This window comes from Scleropages formosus, chromosome 12, assembly GCF_900964775.1.
Source record: "Scleropages formosus chromosome 12, fSclFor1.1, whole genome shotgun sequence".
Taxonomy (NCBI): domain Eukaryota; kingdom Metazoa; phylum Chordata; class Actinopteri; order Osteoglossiformes; family Osteoglossidae; genus Scleropages; species Scleropages formosus.
In genome coordinates, this window is record NC_041817.1 from 6,288,379 (window position 1) to 6,312,481 (window position 24,103).

Here is a 24,103-nt window from a genome sequence, read left to right on the forward strand (position 1 = left end):
TGACCAGTCGCCTGAGTGCGCGCGCACGCGCGCGCTTCGCCGGCACGTGGGCGCGACACCGAGCGCGTTCACGAGGTTATGTTTAAATGTTACCGTTTAACATATTGTGTATAAATATATGTATAATACATATTAACATGTTTCTATTTCATATTTCACTTGTATATTACATTACCATTTTACACCTTGAATCATAGATGTTTATGAAAAAAATGCCAACTTTTCTACTCAAAACGTATTTTTCTCAGTCAGACCATTTCTCTGGAGGATTGTTTCTTCCAGAATATTAAATGAAAATATTCTCATATTTCTGATCTAGCAAAAAAAAAAAAAAAAAAAAAACAACAGAAATCTTAATTAATGGGTCCCATGTGCAGTTAATACGATTAGATGATATTAATAAGCGATGTTAATTAGCTTAGCTTTCCTGGATAGTACACAATGTTCAGTGGACTGTTAACACCTTCATGCCGATCTCGGGAAAGCTGCCCTGTCGCACTCACAGCTCAGCATTCATTGCTCTTCTTTTCTTTATCCTTCAGCTCTTTACTCATTGCTTTTCTCACAAGGCCCTACAAGCGGCCTTACTGCTCGTACTGTAAGGCATTGGAAAGATTCGGGCTCATGTGAGAGGCAGTAAAGGCTAGTTCCACTTTCTCTTTTGTGACGTGACTGAAAAAAGACTTTTCCTTCATTATTATTACATCCATCCGTCCATTTCCAGTTTCAAGGGCTGCTTGTTGCGAGCAGGGTCGCGGTGATCCGGAGCCTCTTCCGTGGGTATTGTGCGCAGGGCGGGGGGTTACAGTCTCCGGGGGACACCACAGGTCCGTCAGAGGGTAGCGACACACACGCTTGTCCCGAGCGGGGTCGAGGCAAGTCGATGGCCTACCCAGCAACACAGGGTGCAAGGCCGAGGGAGGAGGGGACACACCCAGGACGGGACGCCAGTCCATCGCAAGGCACCCCAAGCAGGGCTCGAACCTCAGACCTGCCACACAGAGCACTGCCCAAACCCGCCACGCCACCATGCCCCCCTATTATTATTACTATTACTATTAAGGTACTGTTGGCTACAGGCTCTCCAGAAAGACATTAATCAAATGTCTTGTTGGTTTTAACAGCTTTACTGGCAAGCCCCCGAAAAGAGAGCATCCTGCCGTTCCGGCCAAATTGTATCTTTGGCAGGGTCTTATTGTTCCCTCCATTCATGTATTTATTCGTTGTTTCCAGATTTTTTTCGATGAGCACTTCTTACATGGGAATGAAATAAAATGCTGAAAAAACAGCCAAGGAAAACCCCCGCATGGCTCAAAGTTCAGAATCAGTTTTGTTAAAAGAAAAAATATTACAAATTATTTTAATCGTTTATTTATCTGTTACATTTGTGAATTGGTTACATGTTTTCAAATGGTCACGTCAACTCAGGAGATCCGATAACGTTATACCTGAAAGACTGTCAATTATTGGCACTTTTATTTGTCATATGTTTACACGTGTTTTATATTAATTTCAGCAGATCACACGCACAGAGAGTGCAGTTGGATGCCTCCTGCAAAACAAGGCTTGGTGTGAAATGTAGACTGACTGTGCTACCAGTAAAGTCAGCGTGGGATGCCTGACAAAAAAAGTTCCCAGATGAGGACAAGCATAATGTAAGATGTTGGTTTTGCAATAGTGGCAGAGGCACGAGAAGTTTATGCTTTCAGGCTCAACTGCGAAAGGTCTGACCTTTTGTACTAGGAGAGCGGCCATTGTTGCTAGGCAACACAGGTGAGGCAGGGCGAGCTGCCCTGAAAATCACCACAAAGTGAACTAATGAGAGGGAACACGGTGGGGAAAAAAGGGCTGAATGAAAGACTGCTGCTTCGTGAAGAGACAGCAAAGCTTCACGCTTGTGGCTTGCAGAGATCAATAAAAACAAGAGCAGATGACCTGTGATGCTATGAATCTGTGACTCTACATGCAACTTTCTCTCTGGTCAGTGATGTGATGTCGCTCAACTTCCACTTTTAAAGAACAATCTATGAAGTCCCAGCAATAGTGTGGTCATTATGATTGTCCTCTGCATGTAGAAGTTCTAGTGCCCTCTGCACTACTGTGTCCTTCCCATCCAACCAACGTCAACGAGCGCTTGTCTCGAGCAGTCGGAGCCTAACCCGGCAACACAGGGCACAAGACCGAAGGAGGAGGGGACACATCCAGGACGGGTCGCCAGTCCATCGCAAGGCACCCCAAGCAGGGATCGAACCCCAGACCTGCCTCACAATGGGCGCTGGTCAGTCCTTCCCATCTTCCGTCTTGATATCTGAAGACATAGGGCTGTTGGACCTGATCATTACTGTGATGTTTTAATCATCAATTAAGCATTGCAAAACACCCAATACATATAAAAACCAAAATCACAAAAACAAGTCCTATCAATAAATCTGGTACACCAAGACTAATTGGTGTTGTAGTAAAAATAAGACAGTCCATACACTTTTTTTAGCACACTCATAAAATTACTTTACACAAAGCATGATGAATTGTCTACACTTTTTTCATTAAAAACACCAAATACTCTGATTGCAGCTGTTGAGAAGTACCCCTTCCCAGGATGTCCAGGTATCTTGGAACATCTGTGCAGGTCTAGAAGGTGTGTCTAATGGTTTCTGCAGGCAATAACTCAAGCTTGAGTCACTCTGTTGGGGACTATGCTGTAAGAGCATCTAGATCCTGCAGATTCTTCCTGTGAAGAGAATTAGAAGAATCCAGTTGTTCCTCACCACCTTCTCTGCACAAGTCTTGGTGCAGAAACCCATCATCTTACACCCCATTGCTTGGGTTACACACGCACACACACATTGACCAAAACCACTTGTCCCAAGTAGGGTCACAGCGAGCTGGAGCCTAACTCGGCAACACAGGGTGCAAGGCTGGAGGGGGACACACCCAGGACAGGACACCAGTCCATTGCAAAGCACCTCAAGCAGGACTTGAACCCCAGACCCACCAGAAAGCAGGACCCAACCAAACTTGCTGCGCCACTGCCTCCCTGCTTGAGTTATGACAAGTGCAAAATATCAGTCTTGGCACAATCCAAACTCTGCATTTCACAAGGGAAACAGCAAAGTAAAATGGTTTTGCTTTGCTTCCGGGATGACAAATCAACATTTTCAGAGTCTGGACAAAATTACGCAACATACCGCTTTCTTCCTGCTAAGCATCAGAAATAAGAAACATTATTTTTCTAAAGCTGTTTACACAGAGGGGAGCGCGGTGGCGCAGTGGGTTGGACTGGGTCCTGCTCTTCCATGGGTCTGGGGTTCAAGTCCCGCTTGGGGTGCCTTATGACGGACTGGCGTCCCGTCCTGGGTGTGTCCCCTCCCCCTCTGGCCTTATGCCCTGTGTTGCCGGGTAGGCTCCGGTTCCCCGCGACCCCGTATGGGACAAGTGGTTCTGAAAGTGTGTGTGTGTGTGTGTGTGTGTGTGTGTTTTTACACAGACCACAGTTGCATGCTTTACCCTTTCTTGTATTAGATATTTCATTAAACTAGTTTTGGTTAAGTACCTTCCAAGATGATACAATAGCCAAGACCCTGGTAACCATGGTTTTGAAAAAAATAACCTCTTTGATGTAAATTAGTATTTTCATTTTATTTACACTTTGTCTTTCTAGATAAAAACATGCCAGATGCGCATAAGCTGTTTCCTAAAGATAAAGTGAGGAATATACATGACTGCAGCAGAACAATGATTTCCTGACTCTGACATGGCCTCTGTATGCTGGCAGACTATGAACCTGCAGCTGCCTGGGGATCCATTTACATTTATTCATTTAGCAGATGCTTTTGTCCAAAACAACATACATCTCAGTGCTTCCATTTCCATTTCAGTAGCCCCAAAAACAACATGTGGATGTGGGTTTGAATCTGACCCAGTCTGAGTGGAGTTTGCATATCCTCCCTGTGTCTGTGTGGGTTTCCTCTGAGTGCTCTGGTTTCCTCCCACGGTCAAAAGACATATCCATCAATGATGATTCTAATTTGCCCTTGCAGTATGTGTTTGAATTGCAATTGTTAAATCGTATGGCTCCGTAATTGTTAGACAAACACTTTGTCTAGCACTGCACACCAGCTTAGAAGAAGGTGTCAGGTAAATACAGTACTGTGCAAAAGTGTTAGGCACTTAGATCTGCATTAGTGTAAAGAGCATATTTTAGATTTCCAAGCATTCCAGTATTACAGTAAGGGTTTTGTGTGTTGCTAAAGAAAGAAAATACACACACAGTTTGAGACAACTTATCTTGAGCAGGGTCACAGTGAACCAGAGCCTAACCCAGCATCACAGGGCACAAGGCTAGAGGGGGAGGGGACACACCCAGGATGGGACACCAGTCCATCGCAAGGCACCCCAAGCAGGACTCGAACCCCAGACCCACCAGAGAGCGGGACTCGGCCAAGACCACCACACCATCCAGTTATTGATGATGGATGGTTACTAAGCTTTGTAGGAAGTTTATTAATTAAGAACATTATTTTGGAAGCATTCTCACTTTATAGCTTTTTCCCCAAGTGCCTAAAACTTTTGCACAGTACTAAGTTTATTAAATCTTGCCTGAGCATATGCTTGTGAAAACACGCAGAATATACATACAGTACATACAATTTTAGAGTTCACATTTTTAGAGGAAATAGAAATTGTTTTACTTTCACGCGATTAAAAGTATAATTAAAAAATGAAGTAAAAATAAAGTACAAAAAATGTATGTCAAAACTAAACGCTGCAATAATAATGGGGTGAAAGACACCTAGCGCCACCTGCCGGCCATAATCTTACTGACATTATAAGTATCCTCGTACGACGGCGATTACTACCACTACTACTACTACTACTACTACTAATAATAATAATAATAATAGTAATAATTTTGGCTAAAGATATTTCAGTTTTTAACACCGTTATCTATGAACTATGCTGATCTATATGTGAATTTTGACCTGTTATCGCCAATTACACCAGTGTTAGTCAATATATATTGCACATAAATTATTATTGTGTTTAAGTTATGTACTGTATAGTCAGGTTTGCTGAGGTTCGGGAACAAATTCGGAACGTCCTCAAACAACAGGACCAAGTGAAGTAGTATGGCGAGTGGAAAGGTTCAAAATACATCGGCTAGGTAGCCAGCACATTTTAGACACGTTCAGTTTCACTAATGTAAATTACATCATTCTCCCTTTGGAAAAGTTAATATTAAGTAATAACTTTTGTGATTCAACACGGACAATTAAGTCCTGGTCTTATAGTTATACCCCTTCGTGGGAAAGGATTCGTTCATTAATTATTATAGGTGGGCGTATTTTCATTAAGACTCTATGTATACACAGATAGTTATTCAAGCTATAAATATTAAACGTGTAATGATCACACGCCTCTTCGTCGTTAAAATGCGTTGCTCTTGTTGAACGTCCTATTCGGAAAGATTGTATTTCAGTTCCTTGTTGCACTCCGGAATGATAAGACAGAAGGACCTCAGGAGCCACGTAGCAAAAATGATAAAATTATAGCTGAATTCGCAAGGTCGGTTGCGTTTATTAAATGTGCTTTAGTAACGCGCCGTTTCACAGCCGGGGAGGGTTTCGTGGCGCTGTGTATCGGTGTCGCGTGCCCCAGTTTGGTTAGAGCGCGCGCGGTCCCGTTGTCCCAGTTCATGGTTTCCCCCCGGAAGGCGGATCCCGCGGAACCCAAATAGCCACGTAGAGGAAAAAGGGAGAGAGGCGTTCGGGAGGTTGGTTGCTCTTTCTGCAATTATCCTACATTTCGGTGCCGTTATGCTAGTTGTGTGGTTGTTTTCTGTACACGAAGCAAACTAACGTATAAAACTGACTAAAGAGGGCGGAGCGTGTTTTTGTGTCGGGTTGAAATTACGAGCGAACCTCGGTGGCTAAGTGTGTTAGCCGGGCGGGAGCTGCTGTCTCTCGGAAGGAGCAGCAGGTACGTACTCAGTAAGTGAGCCACCCTAGCTGCGCAAAGGGTCATGAATGGGTTCGTTTTATTTGTATTATTGGACGAGTCCCTCTTTTCAGTGTGTGAGGCTGTCTCTCTGTGTTATGCAGCTAACGCCCCTAGTGACTTACAGTGACACACACAGTGAGTGAGTGATTTACATATGTGTTTTTCACCAGCAGGGGTGTTTTTGCTGTATTTCAGTAAGTGCCTCTTGATGAAGGTTACTACAGAGTGGGATTCAGTCAACAACAACTATCTGCTGCCCATCTTCACAAAAAATGTAATAAATCCTTAATTTACGCCAGTAAGGATGCTTCTGTGTCCAAGCAACAGTGCTAGTGGGTTTATTATGCTTGGGCTGGACAGTCACAGTAGCCCAGAGAAACTGGCAGAGAAGTGTGTTTCTCTTTGTCTTCACAAAAAAAAGTGTGCTTTCCTTTAATAAACCTGTTTGATTTGATAAATTGGACTGCTGCTAGAGCCAGATAAATTTGATGTGTGTGTACATTCTTCTGCAGAATACAGAGGGCATCATGAAGGTGACATCTGTTGTGTTCACTCAAATACGCTGCAGATATTGTGAATTTCAACCAATGTGTAAAATCCTATTTCAAGTGTAGCCTTTAGTATGTGTTTCTTGACAAGTAGATTGTGGTAGCATAGACATGTACATGTTGTTTACTACTAGCTATCAGACACAGGTCTGTATGTATATTCTGTGTCATGCGCTTTTAAAGATTTCAGAGTATTTTGTTTTGTTTCCCAGGGAAGACTGTCTTGGAAATGTAGGATTGCCTTAACGTTTTAAACATCCTGTCTTCCAGACTTGCTCAAGCAGAGAGGTAAATGGTGTGAGGAAACCAATACCTTTCCATGGACAGCTCATCACCGTGTGTGTGACTTGAAACTGGCCTTTCTTATCAAATGGAAAACGGCCGAGCAGTACTTGCAACAATGGAAATCGATGGTGAACAGCAAAACATGCCCGCGCACACCAAAAAGAGTACCGTGCAAACGGCCAGTGATGGCACGTGCTTGCCGAAACAGGAGTTGGTGGGAAAACTGGCTTCCATGGGGGATTTAGCTAATGGTGAGTGTTACTCTAGAAATGAATATTTTAATGATTGTACGATTCAGTATAGGGTTCATAATCAAGTGGTGAGCAACATGCAAGAGTTATCAATACATTACAGAATTTGGTGGCTCACTGCAACTTGTCATTTCTGTTTTACTTTTAGGCTGAAGTGGTAATGGTGTGAATATTGAGTCTGTGTTATAAACTTAGTGTTGCTCTAGAATCAAGTCAAGGGAGGCTTTATTCTAATTTCAACCATATACACCTGGTACAGTACACAGTGAAATGAAACAACGTTCCTCCAGGACCATGGTGCAACATAAAACATAGTTGTTGCAGGGGTTTATGTTCCCTGTTAATGGCTTTTTTTTGTCATTTAAAATAGGAGTCAGTGCATCTAAAGGCTTTGCAAACTGTCGTTGGCAGTTGACATGAAGTCATTTGCTAACAATGGAAGCGCTGTAACCATAGCTTAGTATTCCAATCAGACATTTTGCATTTAGCAAAGATGAGATACCACGCAAAGCTTTCAGCGTGGAGGACAAAAGAATCATGCCACTCCACTGTCAAACTGCAAAGTGAAGGGCGTTTTCTAATTGACATCTTTGTTTTTCAGTAACAGCAAAATTGAATACATTCAGTGTGATGTGTAATTTCTTTCATATGTACTGTAGATGTACCAATATGTTATTTTTCCCTTAACGTATAGAGTGAAACTGTAGATTTAGATGGACTGACTCTAAAGGCAGAACTAAAAGTGTGTTTCAGTGCAGCATTGCTTTGTTGAGCTGCTCTGGAGTAAGTGGAAATTCTGAGATAATGCCTCATTGCAGCCTGAGTCATTCCAAGCGGGCCATTTAACTCCGCTTTGTATGCAGTGCCTTAAGTGCAGGTTCTGTGTACCGTTTATCCTCTGTGTACTGACTGGCCATTTGGGTGCCAGATTGGCAGCACTCAGCTGTCATATTCTTTCTGCAATGATATTTTATTGTATATGATAGAAAATTGTACCTTGTTGCGTAGTGCACTCTCCCAGTTCCTTAGTCCTGTTGGAGGATCCTTCGATGTCACTTTTCCTTCTGTTGTCAACTGCTCTCCAGTTCTACGTATAAAAGCCATGCTTTTACTTGGCTTGGCTGAATAGGCTGTTTGACCTGGTTCACAAGCAAGGCATTGTCATAAGAACGTACTCAGTAGGGTCCTGTGTTATTTTTAAATTTTCTGAATTCCTATGTGAATATAGAGGGACCATATTCAGGTGTTAAGTTCAGTTTGTTCATCACCAGACAATTCTGAAAGACACTATAATGTGCCCCTTGGACAGAGAGCTGGGTTTTATGTAAAAATTTAATTTTGATACCATCATGACTTGTGTTGGAAAATTATGTGCTTGATAAATCAATATTTTTCTTTCTGATCTCAAAACACCCATGATTGTATATCTGTATTGTCTTTGTCAATGTTTTAAAACAAAAGTATTACTGTGATATTTATAGGGGATCCACCTATTCGTACTTGGTTTTAAATCCTGTTTCACACGAGTCTTTGGTACTATTGTAAAAGGGAATTGTAGCTATGATGATGCCCAATTCACAAAGCACCATCTTTTATGCACAAAGAAAACATTGATTTACTTTTTTAGATGGGTATTATTTGACTTGTATTTCTGCCCTAATATAGAGAAGGCCTAATAATTTAATTTGAGCATGAACCTAACAGTGTACATCTGATAGCTGCCACTTTACCTTCACTTACTGGTTCTTCTGTTGTTGACTTGCCTCTTCCCAGGTCCCGTCCAAGAGGCTGTGCCAAATGGAGATGGAGTGGCTGTGGCGGCTCCGGCAGCTGACATGGACAGCTGCCTGAATGGCCCCCTGCCCCCCGGGGACACAGGCCCCACTCCCAGCCCCCAGACCAAAGAGCTGCCCACAGGTGTGGCCGCTTTCTGTCGCAGCCTAGAGAGGGAGTCTCAGGGCTCTAATGCCCAGGGCACTGTTCACAAGGGTGATGCACTGCAGTCACTCAGACTGAGTATACCTATGCAGGAGACTGAATTGTGTAAGCATACATGCAGTGATTGCTCCTCTCCCCCTGTATTTGAACCCACACGCCCCTTTCGTTTTTTTCATTCGGTACGTTTGGCAGCTGATGTAACCCTCCCCTCCTTAATACCCCTGCTTGTGCTTACACACTACTAAAAGAGAAGCTCAGTGGGTATCTGCTTTGCTGGTGTGAACCTATTTCCTTTCTGCACTGTTCTGTTCTGTGGTCTGGGACAAGGCCTATTTAATTTGTGTAAGGGCATTTTATTTAAAAAGGCTTGTTTGTCAGTGATTTAATGCTATCGAGTATAGCTGTGCTAATATTTCATACATCTTTAGGTTCAATACTATTAATGGTTATTAATTTTTCAAATATGGGTTTTAATTTCATTCCAGAATAGTTGGTTCCTCACTTGCTTTCTTCATAAATCCAGCCACTACTCTGCAGTCAGTGAAAGCTTAATGTTTCAGCTGTATAACAAATTGAAATGTTGTATTTTCTGTATCTGCAAGCATGTAAGCACTTTTTGGAATTTTGTATTTTCACACAAGCTAATCTGCTGAATTGGTTTGTTTTGCATTCAAGAAATGTGAGATTACCGTAAAATCCCTAATTAACGCCCCCACCCATTTTTGAAAATGCCCAGTATATTTTTTCCGAGTAATCAGAAAAGAATGAACAAAAAAATTACCAGTACCAAGGTTTAAATCCCATTCTCTTCCGTAGTCATGAAACAATCCACAAACACATTAATAACTATGTGAACATGTCAAACTTCCGTGAAAAACACTGGCATTGACAGCTGTTAAACTGTATTAACACATCTACACACTGCAAACAACAAAGATAATCCACTGGTTTATTAATGTCTGGGACTATCGTAATCCGATGCCTCCCCAACGTCTGTCACGTGCGAGTGGTCAGATTCAGAGTCCGAAATTTCACACCCATCAAGGCCAGTACTACCCCCGGCAACATTCTCAAGCACATTTTCACTCAGGATGCTAGGGGGTAATACCCGATGTACTTGTGGCATTTGCGTGAACGTTTTAGGGAGAGAAATGATCGATTTCACTACCATATGACCTCTAATAAACGCCCCCCTTTTGGAAAATGTAACGCCCCCGGGGGCATTAGATAGGGATTTTATGGTAGTTCCTGTTGCACCTTTTCAGGAGGAAAAGGTAGTAAAGCCAATGGTATTTGAAGAGATTATTCCACTTTCAGTAACATATAGTCAGGCATGGGAGAAATTTGGGTTCATTTCATATCCAACCCAAGTCACCACGATAACATTGTGATAAGTTTCAGCAGTTTATACAAGGTTGGGAATTTGAGTTAATTTGTCGTTTTTAATGATAAATTGTCTTAGTGGGTATATCGTCCCACTGTGCTTAAAAGTTACTTTTCTGTTGTACCAAGAGTTATTTGACTTATAACATGCCCTGGCATAAACAAGCTAGGAACTTGCCCAGCACTATTGTGATTGTGGTATTTCCTGATCTAATCTACTTGCCTATGATGTCACCTCTACCTTTTTGGTGAAACACGATCTAGATACTACACGATAAAGATACGATAGCTTTTCTTGTACACCATTACAGGAGTGCAGGCATGGCTTACAGTACCACTGATTGTCATGTGTCAAGAGCTGTCCACAGTTGTGCAGTTTCTTTCTGTAACATTATTTTTCCATATTTAGCAGATGTTTCTCCAAAGCTGCTTAGTGTTAATCTACTGATTTATTATTTATATAGCAGGGTAATTTTTACTAGATCAGTTCAGGGTAAGTACCTTGGTCAAAGGTACTACAGCAGGAGGTTGCATTACAACCTGGATTTTTTTACATTACATTTACATTTTATTCATTTAGTGGACACTTCTCCAGAGTGATTTATGTTAAGCTACTTACAAGTATTTTCATTTATATAGCTTGGTAATTTAACTGGAGTACTTTAGGCACACAGGTTCTGCATCTGGTGGTGAGATTTGGACCTGTGACCTTCAAGTGCAAGACATCAGTTCTAACCACTAAGCTACTTGATGCTTTAGGCTAAGTAATTTCCAAGCATAAAGCAGAATTCTTTATTATTTGAAATATGTAATTCAACAGAAAACAGTATTGATGCAATTTAACACTTAGAGATCTTATTTTTAAGCATAAGTTGCCTATTTTATAGCAAAAAAGAAACATGTTTTGGTAGGCATAATCTGATTAACTAGCTGGGTCATTTTTTACCTCCCCCTTGTAGCAGGTTGTTTGCATGAAGACACCAATTTTGCTACATTATGTAGTTTTTCAGGTACAGAAAATATCGCTATTCCTGATCCCTTAATGAGGGGTTTTGAAAGCTGCTTGTTGTTGGTTTTAAGTTTAATAGGCTTTCAAAACAAGAAACCTTTTGAAATCATATTAGGTGGACAAGTTCGTTCATCAGTCAGCTGCTACATGCATCCAAAGGTCTGTGCTGAGTGTTGCTTCTGTTGCTTTTTTTTTTTTTTCTTCCTTTTTTTTCCTTTTCCAAAACTGGCGGATTTTCTGACTGGATTTTACAAGAGACACAATTGAAAGTAAACATTTTTTTCGGAAGCGGAGTACTGCACATTTTGAAGGATTTAAATGTCAGAAATTCTCATCTTGCTTTAGAACAACACATGCTTTTTTTTTTTTTTTTTTTTTAGTTTGAATTATACCCATGTTGAGTCATGGTCAACTTCTTAGTTATGGTCATGGCTTTAGAATGTGCATGTGCAGTCTTATTCAGTAAATTATGGCAGTATTTAATGTTTGGCCAGTAACAAGGTATCCATGGCATGTTCAGATTGCACTAACAAAGCCAAGCTTGTAATACATTTGCATATTTTGAGTTTTATGCATGGTAATTTAATTGATGGGGTTTGGTGTTGACTGTTAAACCCACAGCTGAGGGTTTATTTGTGGATCTTACTGTGTCTCTCCAGCACTGGGATGCATGCAGCCAGTTGAGAGCAGCTAAACTTCACCACATCTCTGGGTTGTCATGCAAGCTGTGCTTTATTCACTTTCTCAAAAAAATGATTTGGCAGGCAGTTTGAGAATGTTATTTTCTTTTGTAATCAAGTTAAGGATATTCTGGTTTTGATTTTCACCACATGAATAATAAGTCATGAAAACACAAACTATTTTTGATCAGAGTATGAGAACAACAGCTTGCCTGACAATGTCCAAACCCTCTGTTAACATTGGTTGCAGTGTGGGCCTGTTATGCGCTTGGGGTGTTTTAATCCTGTTTTTCACTTAGCATCCCTGGAGCCATCCTTGGAACTGGAGAATGAGGAGCAGATCCGTTTGGCTGCTCGCCGCCGCCTGGAAGAGCAGCTCAAACAGTACAGGGTGAAGCGGCACCAGGAGAGGGTAAGTGTCCCTCCGTAAAGTGGTGGGTCATGTGCTGCTGATCCCTGGCAGCATTATAGTTCAGTCTGGCTACTCTTTATACGACATAGTGAGGTACGATTGGTCAATTCTGATTCCAATTCCAAGGTCCCCATGTATGGGACAACCTTCCACTTGCTGATGTAAATTTCACAGTCGTTTCCGTCATCAGAGTCTTACCCTTCTTTAGTTTTCTGGGCAGGTGCTACTGCAAGCCTGTTGGTTTTTTGACCTTCCTGGCACATTCTCTTTGCATATTTTGTTGCTGTGTATTCTGCTTTTGTGCAAATAAATAATAAAAAAAAATGACCATCATTGCTTTCCAGTCAAATCACTCCACACCCAAAAACCGGCCCTTTAGCACCCTGGACCCAGAGCTGATGCTACATCCTGAAGCACTCCCTCGAGCCAGTGCTGTCTCCATGACAAAGGAGTACTCCTTCCTGCGGACAAACGTTCCCAGGGGGCCTAAACTTGGAAGCCTAGGTATTCCCAGCTCCAGGGAGAGGAAATCAAAGTCCCATGGTGGAAAGATCCATTCCCTGGCAGATTACAGAACCCCTGAGGCAGCAAGTTCAGGAGGCAGGGCATCGGTGACAGACACCTCCTCAGGGTCACTGCAGTCTAACAGAAGTGCATCAACCACTGTATCAGAGGTCAGCATCGCTGTCTCTGAGTCAGAGGAGTTGCCAGGAAATGCCCGACAGACAGGAGATGCAGCTTCTGAGGTAGATGGCAGTGAGTGGGGTACAAGGCTGGATGGGAATGACAGTGATAGCTCATCCTACAGCAGTGCCTCAGCAACAGGGTCATACAGCACAAAGGCACTAGCAATGTTAGCCAGACAGAAGGCACCCTACACTGTGGATGGCCGGGAGGTTGCCCCTGAGGCCGTCGGCCAGTACCCATCCCTGCAGGAAGTGCTGCAAGCAGCCACAAATGAACAACGCCTACTGGAGCAGGAGGGTAGCGGGGAGCCACGCAGCCGGAGGGACAGCTTTTCCAGCAGGTCTGTCAAGTGCATCTGAACACATACAGTGTCGTGTAAACCACATTCAGCATTTTTAGTGTTTTCTTTTTCTTTGCTAAAGTGTGTCGATGGGAAGTTCTGTAATGGGGAGTCATGACGAAATGCTCCAGGTGCTGAAAGAGAAGATGAGGCTGGAAGGCCAGCTGGAGTCCCTGTCACTGGAGGCGAATCAGGTCACTAATGTCTTATCTGAAACACACCAGCAAGCAAAAGCTATTTACATTTCTTCCTTTAGCTGACACTTTTCTCCAAAGCGACTTACAATGTTAATCTACCAACAATTATTTACCCGTTTATACTGCTGGGTAATATTACTGGCGCAATTTAGGGTAAGTACCTTGCTTACAGGTACTACAGCTAGAGGTGAGATTTGAACCTGTGACCTTTGGGTCCAAAGTCAGCAGGTCTAAGCACTATATGTTATCCACTGTCCCCACACTGATTCTTCCCTCTGAATTCTCTTTTCATTTTCTCTCTCTTGTAGGCCCTGAAGGAAAAGACAGAACTCCAGGCCCAGCTGGCTGCAGTGAGTGCCCGGCTCGAGGACCAGGCAGAACTGGCACGAGCTAGCCAGGAGAAGCAGAGCTCCCTCACTGCAGAGGTGGGCACGCTGCGCCAGAGTTGCTCCCAGCTAGAAAAGGCCATGGTGGAGCTCCAGAGCAACCTGGAAAGCAAGAATGCCAGCCTGGCATCACTGGGCACTGACCTGCAGGTTGCTGAGGAACAGTACCAGAGGCTCATGGGAAAGGTGGAAGAGATGCAGCAGACAGTTGCATCCAGGGACAGGTCAGGTGAGTGACCTTCATACCAAGTACATGCTGCACATTTTTAGCTTATTTTTTGTTGATGTTTCAGTGGCGCTTGGACAGCCTTTTGCGTCTCAATCACAACTTTGTTTCTGTTCTCTACAGTTCAGGAGCTGAGACAGCAGATGGGTACCATGCAGGCCCAGCTCCAGCAAGTGCAGCTGGAGAGGAGCAACCTCCAGGCTCGACTCAAGACCTCTCAAGCTGAAATTGCTTCCCTCCAGCAGCTCCGCCAATGGTACCAACAGCAGCTAACGCTGGCGCAGGAGGCTCGGGTTCGACTGCAGAGCGAGATGGCTAACATGCAGGTTGAAACAACTTTGCTGCCATTTCCCTGGGACTGATTGAATAAATAAATAAATAAATGTTGTATTCGGAGGTTAATTGTATTCCTTGATTGTTCTGTCTTTGTTAAATATTTTAAGTGGATGGGTTATTGGTTTTTTTTTCCCCCTCAGGCTGGTAAGATGACACAGGTGGGTGTCCTGGAACACTTGAAGCTGGAGAATGTGACCTTGTCCCACCAGCTCACTGAGACACAGCAGAGATCCATTAAGGAGAAGGAACGCATTGCCGCGCAACTGCAGAGCATTGAGGTCAGGGCTTTGACGTCAGGGCTTTGCCATGAGGTTTGAGCGTTTCCAAGGATTTCCTGAGTTTTTACTAACTTTTTCCTCTGCTTTGATGTCAGGCTGACATGCTTGACCAAGAGGCAGCCTTCAGACAGATACGGGATGCTAAGTCCATGGTGGAAGATGACCTGCAGCACAAGCTGGAAGAATTCGAGGAGGAACGAGAACGGCTGCAGAAGCTGGCCAACTCAGCCAGCTCCTTAGAGAGGGAACTAGAGCAGGTAGGATAATTTCTCAGCTAGAGCTGAGGGTCGGAGAGTAATTTGTTTAAAACTGTTAGATGGTGAGAGAGTCACCTTTTGGTTGCTTTAACTTTTCACATTGTATTTGTGCAGGTGAGGTTGACGCTTTCCCAGAAGGACCTTCAGTTGGAGGCCCTGCAGCAGGAACATCTGGACCTGATGAGACAGCTGACAAGTGCCCAGGAGAACCTCCAGACCAAAGAACAATCCCTCAACCAGCTGGAAGTTCGCTACCTGGAGCTGGAAGCCCAGCTTGCCGAGGTGCAAACGGATGCATCAGCCAAGGAAGACACAATTCAATACTTGCAGAATGAGAAGATTGTGCTGGAGGTGGCTCTGCAAGCTGCCCGGGCTGACAAGGGCGAGCTGGATGAAGGGGCGCAGCGGCTAGGGGAAGGTGTGTTGGTGGCAGGTGATGTCCTGAACCAAATCCGTCAGGAAGTCCAGGTCAAAGTTTCCCAGGTAGGATTCATTTTTCCTCCTTGAGTTCTGCCACACTTGCCCTGAAGACATGAGTTTTGTACACAGGAAGGTAGAAGCCAACAGTTGCTTGTCTTTTTTTTCTTTAAGATTGAGACAATGCAAAAGGAAAACAGCACCCTGAAGAAACAAGCTCAGAAGCTGAAAGAGCAGTACATGCAACAAAAGGTGTTTCTTCCTTCTGGTGATTTTTGTTGGTTGACAGGTTAAAAACTTCAAATAAGAGACTCAATTACTTATCTTTCTTTTCCAACAGGTGATGGTGGAAGCCTATCGGCGAGATGCCAGCTCCAAAGATCAGCTGATCAGCGAACTGAAAGCAACCAAAAAGCGCCTGCTATCGGAGGCGAAGGAGCTGAGGCAGGAGCTACTGAATGCGCAGGGGGAGAAGAAGGCGGCAGAGCTTGAGCAAGATCGGCTGCAAAAGGAGGTTGTCCGGCTCCAGGAGCAGATGTGCAGCCTGGAAGAGCACTTGCACGCCATCCAGAGTGAGAGAGACCAGCTAGAGACCCAAATCCAGGTCCATAGCTTTTTCAAGATACCAGACAACCCTTATAACAATTTCTTTTAAGATTTCAAAGTTCAAGCAAAATATAATATGCATTTACTTGCTGTCCGGTGTACATTAAAAATGAATAAATGTATATCAAAATGGTTATACTGGTACACTGAATAGTAAGAAGTTGTACTGGATGTTTTATTGTAATTCTGTTTTTAGTCAACCCTCTGTAAAAGAAGTAATTCAAGAAAGTAATTTATTAAAATTGACACAATTAGCATTAGTCAGTTATTAAAATTAACTGTTTGAACTTTGGCACTTCAGTATTTGTCAGTATGGGACTGTTACAGGCATTTTCATAGCTCAGTAGTTTGTGCTTTGAATTGTTTTTTTTTTTTTAAAGTGGTTCCCCAATGTCTTTGACAGTCAGTGCAGCTTGAGCAGAGCCAGTTAGCAGCTGTAACTGAGGAGAATGAGGGGCTCAGAAAGCAGCTGGAGCAAATGCAGCAAGATGCCAAAAAGTGAGTTCAAAGTGTTTCATGGTCATTTCTGTTTTCAAACACAAGGTCTGTTTTTGGATATATCCTCTTCGGTTTTATTCTCCGTATTCTCTGGGATCAGGGCCTTTTCGGAGCAAAAGGTGAGAATGAAACGGCTGGGAACTGATTTGACAAGCGCACAAAAGGAGATGAAGGCCAAGCACAAGGCCTACGAGACTGCTGTTGGCATCCTGAGCCGCAGGTTGCAAGAAGCCCTTACGGACAAGGAGACTGCTGAAGCAGAACTGAGCAAACTCAAGGCACAAGTCACAGATGGAGGGAACAACCAGGCCTTGCAAGTAAGCATGCTACCCATACTGTAGCACTGATCATCTTTACTCTTCTACCCTGACATCATAGATGGTGACCTGATGTGATACAAGGGCTTTATTCCTTCCTCATGCCAGGCCAGAATTGAATCTCTGCAGACTGAACTTCAGACAGTCACTCAGAGCAAGGCTGCTTTGGAGAAGGAACTACAGGAGGTCATCTCGCTGACTAGTACGGAATTGGAGGAGTACCAGGAGAAGATACTGGAGCTGGAAGATGAGGTGAGAACCACCCTGTTCAGACATCTGTTACGTGAACACTAAGTTGGGGGGGGAAAGCATGCAAAGTCTCCGTCCCTGTGCTCTCAGCTTCAGGAGTCACGATGCTTTAAGAAGAGAATCCGCCGGCTGGAAGAGATCAACAAGAAGCTTGCACTGGAGCTGGAGCACGAGAAAGGGAAGTTGACAGGATTGGGGCAGTCCCACAATGCATTGCGTGAGCATGCCAACATCTTGGAAACGGCTTTGGCCAAAAGGGAAGCAGACCTGGTCCAACTCAATTTGCAGGTGTAACATCTTACTTTTGTCTTTTCAAGTGTTTTTTCAAAAAGAGTATTCACCCCAAAAGACTGTTTGCATTAACTTCAGAATGATCTGTGCTTTCAGTAATCCCTTTGTAGTGCTCTTTTTGTAAATTAGGTCAAATATAGTATATACTGTTTCATGGCTTTTTAAACAAAACTGAAGTTGGAAATCCTTAACAGAAGTTAATTTGCACTATAGGTTCAAGCTGTTTTGAAACGTAAGGAAGAGGAAGATCAGCAGATGAAACAACTGGTTTCAAAGCTACAGGAGGCTTTGGAGAAAGAGAAGGCCAAAGTTAAAGATCTGAAAGATCAGGTAAGAGATACTCATCCATTTTTCCATTACTCATTTTCAGCAAAGTCTTCAAAGTACACATTCTGTTTTATGATAATTTAACAGATTTTATGTACAGGCTTTTTAAGAAATAAGAAACCCTCCTCTTTTTTATTTAAAAAATGAAGTTTACACTTACGAGCACATGTAATTTGTACCCTAAAATTTGTGTAACAACTGTTAACATCTTACAAGAACAGAAATTTCAATTCAAAATACAAGCCTTGGTGACACTGCACCACACAAAGTGTGCAACCCCCAATGTAGCTTCTCCAGAGCACCTCAGTTGTCTTGTAGATGTCAGCTTACAAGCACCTCTTGACTTCTTGTGACTTCTTATCTATGACATCTAAAATAAAAAAGTTTTTAGAAAACTGCTCAAAGTTGAAAAGGCAAAGGAACACTAATCAGTGTAAAACTTGAATTAATGAAGTGCACAGAATTCTCCTGAAAGGCAATATCATTACAAATGGCTATGTCTGATTTGATTTACTGTTCATTTATTGTTAGATACATTACAAATAGCTCAGCAAGGAGGGGTTAAGGCATTTGAGTGAAAACTAATTACATTATGAGAATTGCCATGTTAGTGTTCTAGTAATAATCATTGCAGGGACCCTCCATTTGATAAGCACTCGCTCACTCTCTGTTAACCACTTGTTGACATTGGCCATAATGGTCTGGAGTCTATCCTGGGCACACAGGGCAGTAGGCAGGTAAGGGTCCACCCTGGGTAGGACACCTGTTCATCACAAGGCAATCTCACACACTCATTCACTGGTGTATGCACATTATGGGCAGTTTAGAATCACCATTTCAGCTGAAACTCATGTCTTTGAACTGTGGGAAGAAACCAGAGCTGTCTATTTAAAGTTTTGTCTTTTTATTTAAATTAATGGTAATTAAGGTTCTTTTAGAAGAATTTGTGTTAAGGGCAGATGTTCAGTAACTAATTGTGCTCATTATGCAAGAGAAGCCTGTGTTCTGGAAATAAAGTACAGTTCAATCCAAACAATATATTTTTATATAATCACTTTACGTGGTTGAACACCTAGTTATTGCAATTTCTTTTTGCACATGATACAAAACTTGCTGATTGGGGCTGTGTTTGCTCCATGTTTGCTGCAGGTGGCTGCGGCCAAAGCAGAGGTAGCTCACAATCGCCGACACTACAGGGCGGCAGTGTTGGAGCTGGCTGAGATCAAGAAGGACCTGCAGGCCAAAGAGGAACTGGTTAAAGCCCTTCAGAATGAGGCCAGCAAACTACAGTGAGTGTTTAGCCTGACTACCTTAACCAGCATGCTACAGTTTGCAGAAACTTGTTTGACGTACATTTAAAACTGCTTTGTTGTCCTTCAGACCCTACGTTCTGAGCATGTGTTCCTACATGGGTGAAGGCTGTTGCTGATCTGTGCGAATATGAGTACCCTTCTTTTTCCTAGGAGCCAGGATGAGAAGCACTCTCAAGAGGTGTCCCACTTCCAGGAGGAGCTGGCTGAGGCTCACCTTCAGCTGCAGGTTCTACAGAAGCAGCTGGACGAGCAGCTCAATAAGCAGCCCATCACCAACCAAGAGGTATGAAAGTCTTTAGGCGGGTAGTCGTGATTGGTTGTTAGGGGCTGGCTTGTTCTGACAGGCAGTTTGTGTTACAGGTGGAGGACCTGAAGTGGGAATTGGAGCAGAAGCAGCGTGAAATTGAGGCTCAGCAACAGCAGCAGGAGCTTTCAGAACAGTGCAACAGGAAGGAGATGGAGAACCTTCAGGCAGCACTGCAGGTGAGTGGAACTTCTCTATGTGTAGGTTTTGCAAGGTATTATTAGTGCTCAGTGACTAGTTGAGGCTGGTGATGTTGGAGGAACTAGAATGGACAGGTGCAACGTCCCTGATGCATCTCCAGGGGATCAAGGCAGAGCTCGAGGTGGTGCAAGAGGAGTTGAGCAGCACCAGGAAGGATAAATTCATGCTGCAGGCCAAGGTGGGGGAGCTGCGCAACAGCATGAGGACGTTGCTACAGCAGAACCAGCAACTCAAAGTGGACTTCAAGCAGAGCCGTCTGAGGAAGGTTGGCATGGTTAATGTCATGTTTAATAACAGTTTAATTAAGCATTAATGAAATTACACAATGCATATAAAGCTATCTTAGTCATTGTAAAAAGTACAAATATCCAAAACAAATATTGCATAATAGTTATATCAAATTCCAAACAACAAAATTGTAGAACAAAAAAGACACAAAAACAGGCTCCAAGGCTAACAGACAGTATTCATAAGCTTTTTAAAACGTCATCCCTGCTGTCATATTTACAATAACGGAGCACACAGTTATCTCTGCTATCCATAATGTTCCTCATTCAGTGGGACATTTTTCCTCCTTTTCATATAAAATATAATCAGCTACAGTATTACTGATACTAGCGATAAGGCACTAGGTGACTCCAGTTATCAATATTTTATGGATAAGCAAATTTCCATCCATCCATTGTAAACAACTGCTTGTCCCGAGCGGGGTCGCGACGAGCCGGAGCCTTACCTGGCAACACGGCGCAAGGCCGAAGGGGGAGGGGACGCACCCAGGACGGGGCGCCAGTCTGTTGCAAGACACCCCAAGCAGGGCTTGAACCCTGGACCCAACATACAGCAGGCACCGGCTGAACCCACCAAGAAGCAAACAGTTGTAACAAAAAAAAATTAAGCACAATTCTTCTAGTTAGCAAAGAAATTGCTTCATTACATTGCGTTCATAAAATATCAGCATCTGCTTAAGCTCAATTTTAAGTATTTTGTAGGAACAGTACTATATAGATCACACATTTTAAATGTAAACTTAACTGATAAACCTTGACCTGGACAAGTCAGGAAAGTGTTTTCGGCAATTTTTGGTAAAGATATTAGCATACAGCAGCAGTGTTTGGAAAAGTTTTTAAAATCTTTCGGGCAGCAGCGAGCTGAGCTGAAGGGCGACGTGAATGCCTCAGGCCCAGTGACCCCGGTGAAGATCCCTGACTGTCCAGTACCCGCCGCTCTGCTGGATGAGCTGCTCAAGCCCACAGCTTCCATCAGCAAGGAGCCACTCAACAACCTGCACAACTGCCTGCGTCAGCTCAAGTAAGAGAGTGGACTGGCTCACTGTGAGCCCTCTGTGCTGCTTTCTTTCAGTCCTTAGAACTGTTGTATTGTCTGAACATCCTGAGGGGATGTTTCATTTTGTACACTGCAGAACTGTCTACTAAATTTTGACAGTTTTATCTTGGTATTGATAGCCCCCCCCCCCCCCCCCCCCCATTATCTCTAAAGATATAAGGTATAGAATCGGAAACATTCAAGAGTTTACAAAATGTTCTGTAATTATAGAAACTTACCAACTTTGTTCTTTCACATAAATGGAGATCTAAAAATAATGTGCTTGGTAGTTGGTTGATAGTGTTTAAACAAAAAAATATATATATATATATATATTTTGTCCATTAGACAGGAAATGGACAGCCTTCAGAAACAGATGGAAGAGCACACGGTTACTGTGCACCAGACCATGTCTTCGTGGAGCAACACAGAAGAGGGGCTTATCAGACTGGCGGTCCATGACAGTGCCCTTCCCACCTGCTCAGATGAGAATGCTGGGAGTGAGCAGCAGAGGGCATTATAACATACAGGAGAGATGCACAAAAACTGAGAAGGTGGAGTTTTATCCACCAAGGTATCCTTTTTATTTTAACATTCTCTCCTTTTTCTGTGCCCAGCTATAACTTATTACTGCAGCCAACATTTGGCTTACCTGATCAATGCGTAAAATTCTTGGATTGAACCAACTCTTTATACTGGTTTTAATCTTTATTTGGGTATCCTTTTCGGGAATTGTTAATTTTATTAATTTATTATTTATCAAAGATCAAGGCTAAATGATAACGGCTTACAGAGGGGATTTGTTTATTAGGTTTTTCTCGTCTTACTTGGAGTGGGCCCTGCAAAAAAGGCTTTTAAGTGTACTTGCAGTTTGTTCTTTATTGTTTATCATTCATGTTTCCTGTTGTATGTAGCCTTCTCAGGTCTTGGTGTGTTACATTGGAGTTTTGAAGTTTCTGTTTTTAGTTTCTGCTAAGGCTTCCACCATTAACATTTCGATGTGAGACAGTGTCGCTGCTGCAGTGACTCCGAGAAGGAGGTACAGGTGCCACTTTGCACACAGAGTTGCTGAACTGTTCTTCCATTTCCACTGTGCCTGTGGTAGGGGATGCAGTGGGTTTGGCTTGCTTCTCCACCATTCTCTGCTGTTCTGAGACTCTCAGAGGTCTGTGTGCCCCTTGGCTTTCTGTGAGAAACTCCTACCACTGATGCATTTCCTGAGTGCACATGCATGGCTTACACAAGTTCCCACCTGACCTGTTATACTGCCTCATGTTTAAGATGTGCTTTATCATTTAAACTAATCACTGTCATATATTATACTGTCCACTTCCACAGTAGGGACCGTAAGCATTTTGCCATGCTAATACTCAGCTAAATATCTACTCAGTTTATTTGATATTAAGTTAGGGCCTGTGATAGTAAATGTTCAGGCAGTATTGTGAATGGTTACAGAAAGACCTGTTCTATTTCAGGAATTCCAATTTTAAAATGAACCATTTTTGGTTAGAAAAAAAAAAAATGTTTGTAAGGTGTCTGTAACCTTTAGGTTATATTACATAATCAGGCTGTCTGAGGGCCCAAATGGCTACGCTACATACTACATCTAAAAATATACACAATATTTGAGAGAGATATCAGCTTATGTTGCACGTTAAATGTTAGAGGGTATAACTCAGTTGGTAAGATGAATATCTCAGAGGTTAATGTTACTGCTTTTGTGATTGAGAGGTTTTGAATTTATATTTTAGTTGTTACTACGGTAATATGTTCAAAATGTATATTAAACGTCTTACACAGCCTTAACTATTGTAAAAGGTATGTGTTTGTATTGTTGATTAATGTAAAATTGATAACTTAATATACATTTTTCTGTTAATGTATTATAACTGCTGTTGAAAATTTGTGATTGGGGTTTGACTTATAGGAGACAGTGTATCAGTTGCCATATAAAATACATGCCTTCCAAATATGGAATTCTTCCATGAAAATAAAAAGGTCAACTAAGTGGTTTTGAAGGCGATTAACATTTCTCCACAGCATTATGCTTTATAACTTACAGTGGGGAAAAAAACAAGCATATGCCCCCAAGATTTTATACATATGTAAAGGAAACAAGTCAAGAGTTTCCTTCTGTAAACGTAAGCGACCCAGCCACAGTCACTTGTTACTTGTCATAAAACTGACATGCTGGCAAGTAATGAATGTGTTTTCAGTAACATGAAGGAATGTTCTACATGATTTTTCCCTGTGCTGTTGCTCCCTTCTGCCAAAGCAAGACCCTCTCACTGGAAACTGTACACTTTGTAATGTGCTGTACTGGGAGTGGCGAGGCCTGTACATAAGTGTTTCTGCTTGAGGAATGTTCATTCTGCTCATTTTTAAAGTTAAGGAAACTACTGCATTTTGGTAGTGTTCGACAAACACACAGAGGGACGAGTTGATTCTCATTCCGCCATGAAGATGACAAATTCCCGCCACTGCTTTATCATTAAATGTTTCTAGCAATGTTTCCTTCCATTAGCCCATGTTTTAAGGAGTGCATGTGCATATATCACTTGGATTAAATTCCATTTAAAAAAAAGCTATATTCGAAAAGGTAGTCATTTTATTGAGGTATGCTCTGTCCCGCCTAAACCCTTCCTCGATATTAAATTGTTCGAAGTGTACCGAGGGGTATTTAAGGTGCATTGTTAATGTTAACATTTCAATATAGAAATCAAAGTTAATAATTATGTGTACTCCTACAAGTAAGGCCAGTTTATACAGTTTGCTTAACTGGTTATTTAGGCTGCTCCTTCGACAATATAATGCAATTCTGCTGTTAAATGTAATATGCTAATCCGGAGCAAAATTCTGAGATGCATAAATTCCTGAATTGTGTGTTCTTTTTAACATTGCGTGAATTGCTTTTAACTGTTTAACTACTCGATGTCAGTGTACAAGTTAAATGCGTGCATGTTAACAAAACATGAAATTCTTGTGCAATAAACTATTTTGGGTTATATAATTTTGTCGTCATGTCTGTCGTAGCTTCCCTGTGA

General features: G+C 42.5%; 1 protein-coding gene across 3 annotated transcripts; it reads left to right on the forward strand.

Annotated features, from left to right (window-relative positions):
• The first annotated feature begins 5,527 nt into the window (after positions 1-5,527).
• Positions 5,528-24,042, forward strand: LOC108940388 (golgin subfamily A member 3). Of its 3 annotated transcripts, none has more exons than XM_018762533.2 (24): positions 5,528-5,773; positions 6,819-7,084; positions 8,858-9,127; positions 12,394-12,506; positions 12,851-13,533; positions 13,616-13,727; positions 14,039-14,345; positions 14,466-14,668; positions 14,819-14,956; positions 15,052-15,213; positions 15,328-15,696; positions 15,805-15,882; positions 15,971-16,234; positions 16,640-16,734; positions 16,835-17,051; positions 17,160-17,303; positions 17,391-17,588; positions 17,805-17,921; positions 19,068-19,207; positions 19,382-19,514; positions 19,592-19,714; positions 19,837-20,001; positions 20,878-21,044; positions 21,408-24,042. In XM_018762533.2, exons 2-24 carry the CDS (start codon positions 6,919-6,921, stop codon positions 21,580-21,582), a joined length of 4,539 nt encoding a protein of 1,512 aa, XP_018618049.2. In that variant the 5' UTR covers positions 5,528-5,773; positions 6,819-6,918; the 3' UTR covers positions 21,583-24,042. The 3 variants fall into 3 exon arrangements, with proteins under 3 accessions (XP_018618049.2, XP_018618052.2, XP_018618053.2); XM_018762536.2 differs by having other exon boundaries at positions 20,881-21,044; XM_018762537.2 differs by having other exon boundaries at positions 8,858-9,001.
• The last annotated feature ends 61 nt before the right edge of the window (positions 24,043-24,103 follow it).

Bases quoted from the DNA above. Each gene is read 5' to 3' on its own strand.
- LOC108940388 (XM_018762533.2), top strand. From the start codon at position 6,919: ATGGAAAACGGCCGAGCAGTACTTGCAACAATGGAAATCGATGGTGAA. The intron at 16,735-16,834 runs GTGAGTTCAAAG...CTCTGGGATCAG, and splicing joins ATGCAGCAAGATGCCAAAAA to GGCCTTTTCGGAGCAAAAGG. The intron at 17,922-19,067 runs GTAAGAGATACT...TGTTTGCTGCAG, and splicing joins TTAAAGATCTGAAAGATCAG to GTGGCTGCGGCCAAAGCAGA.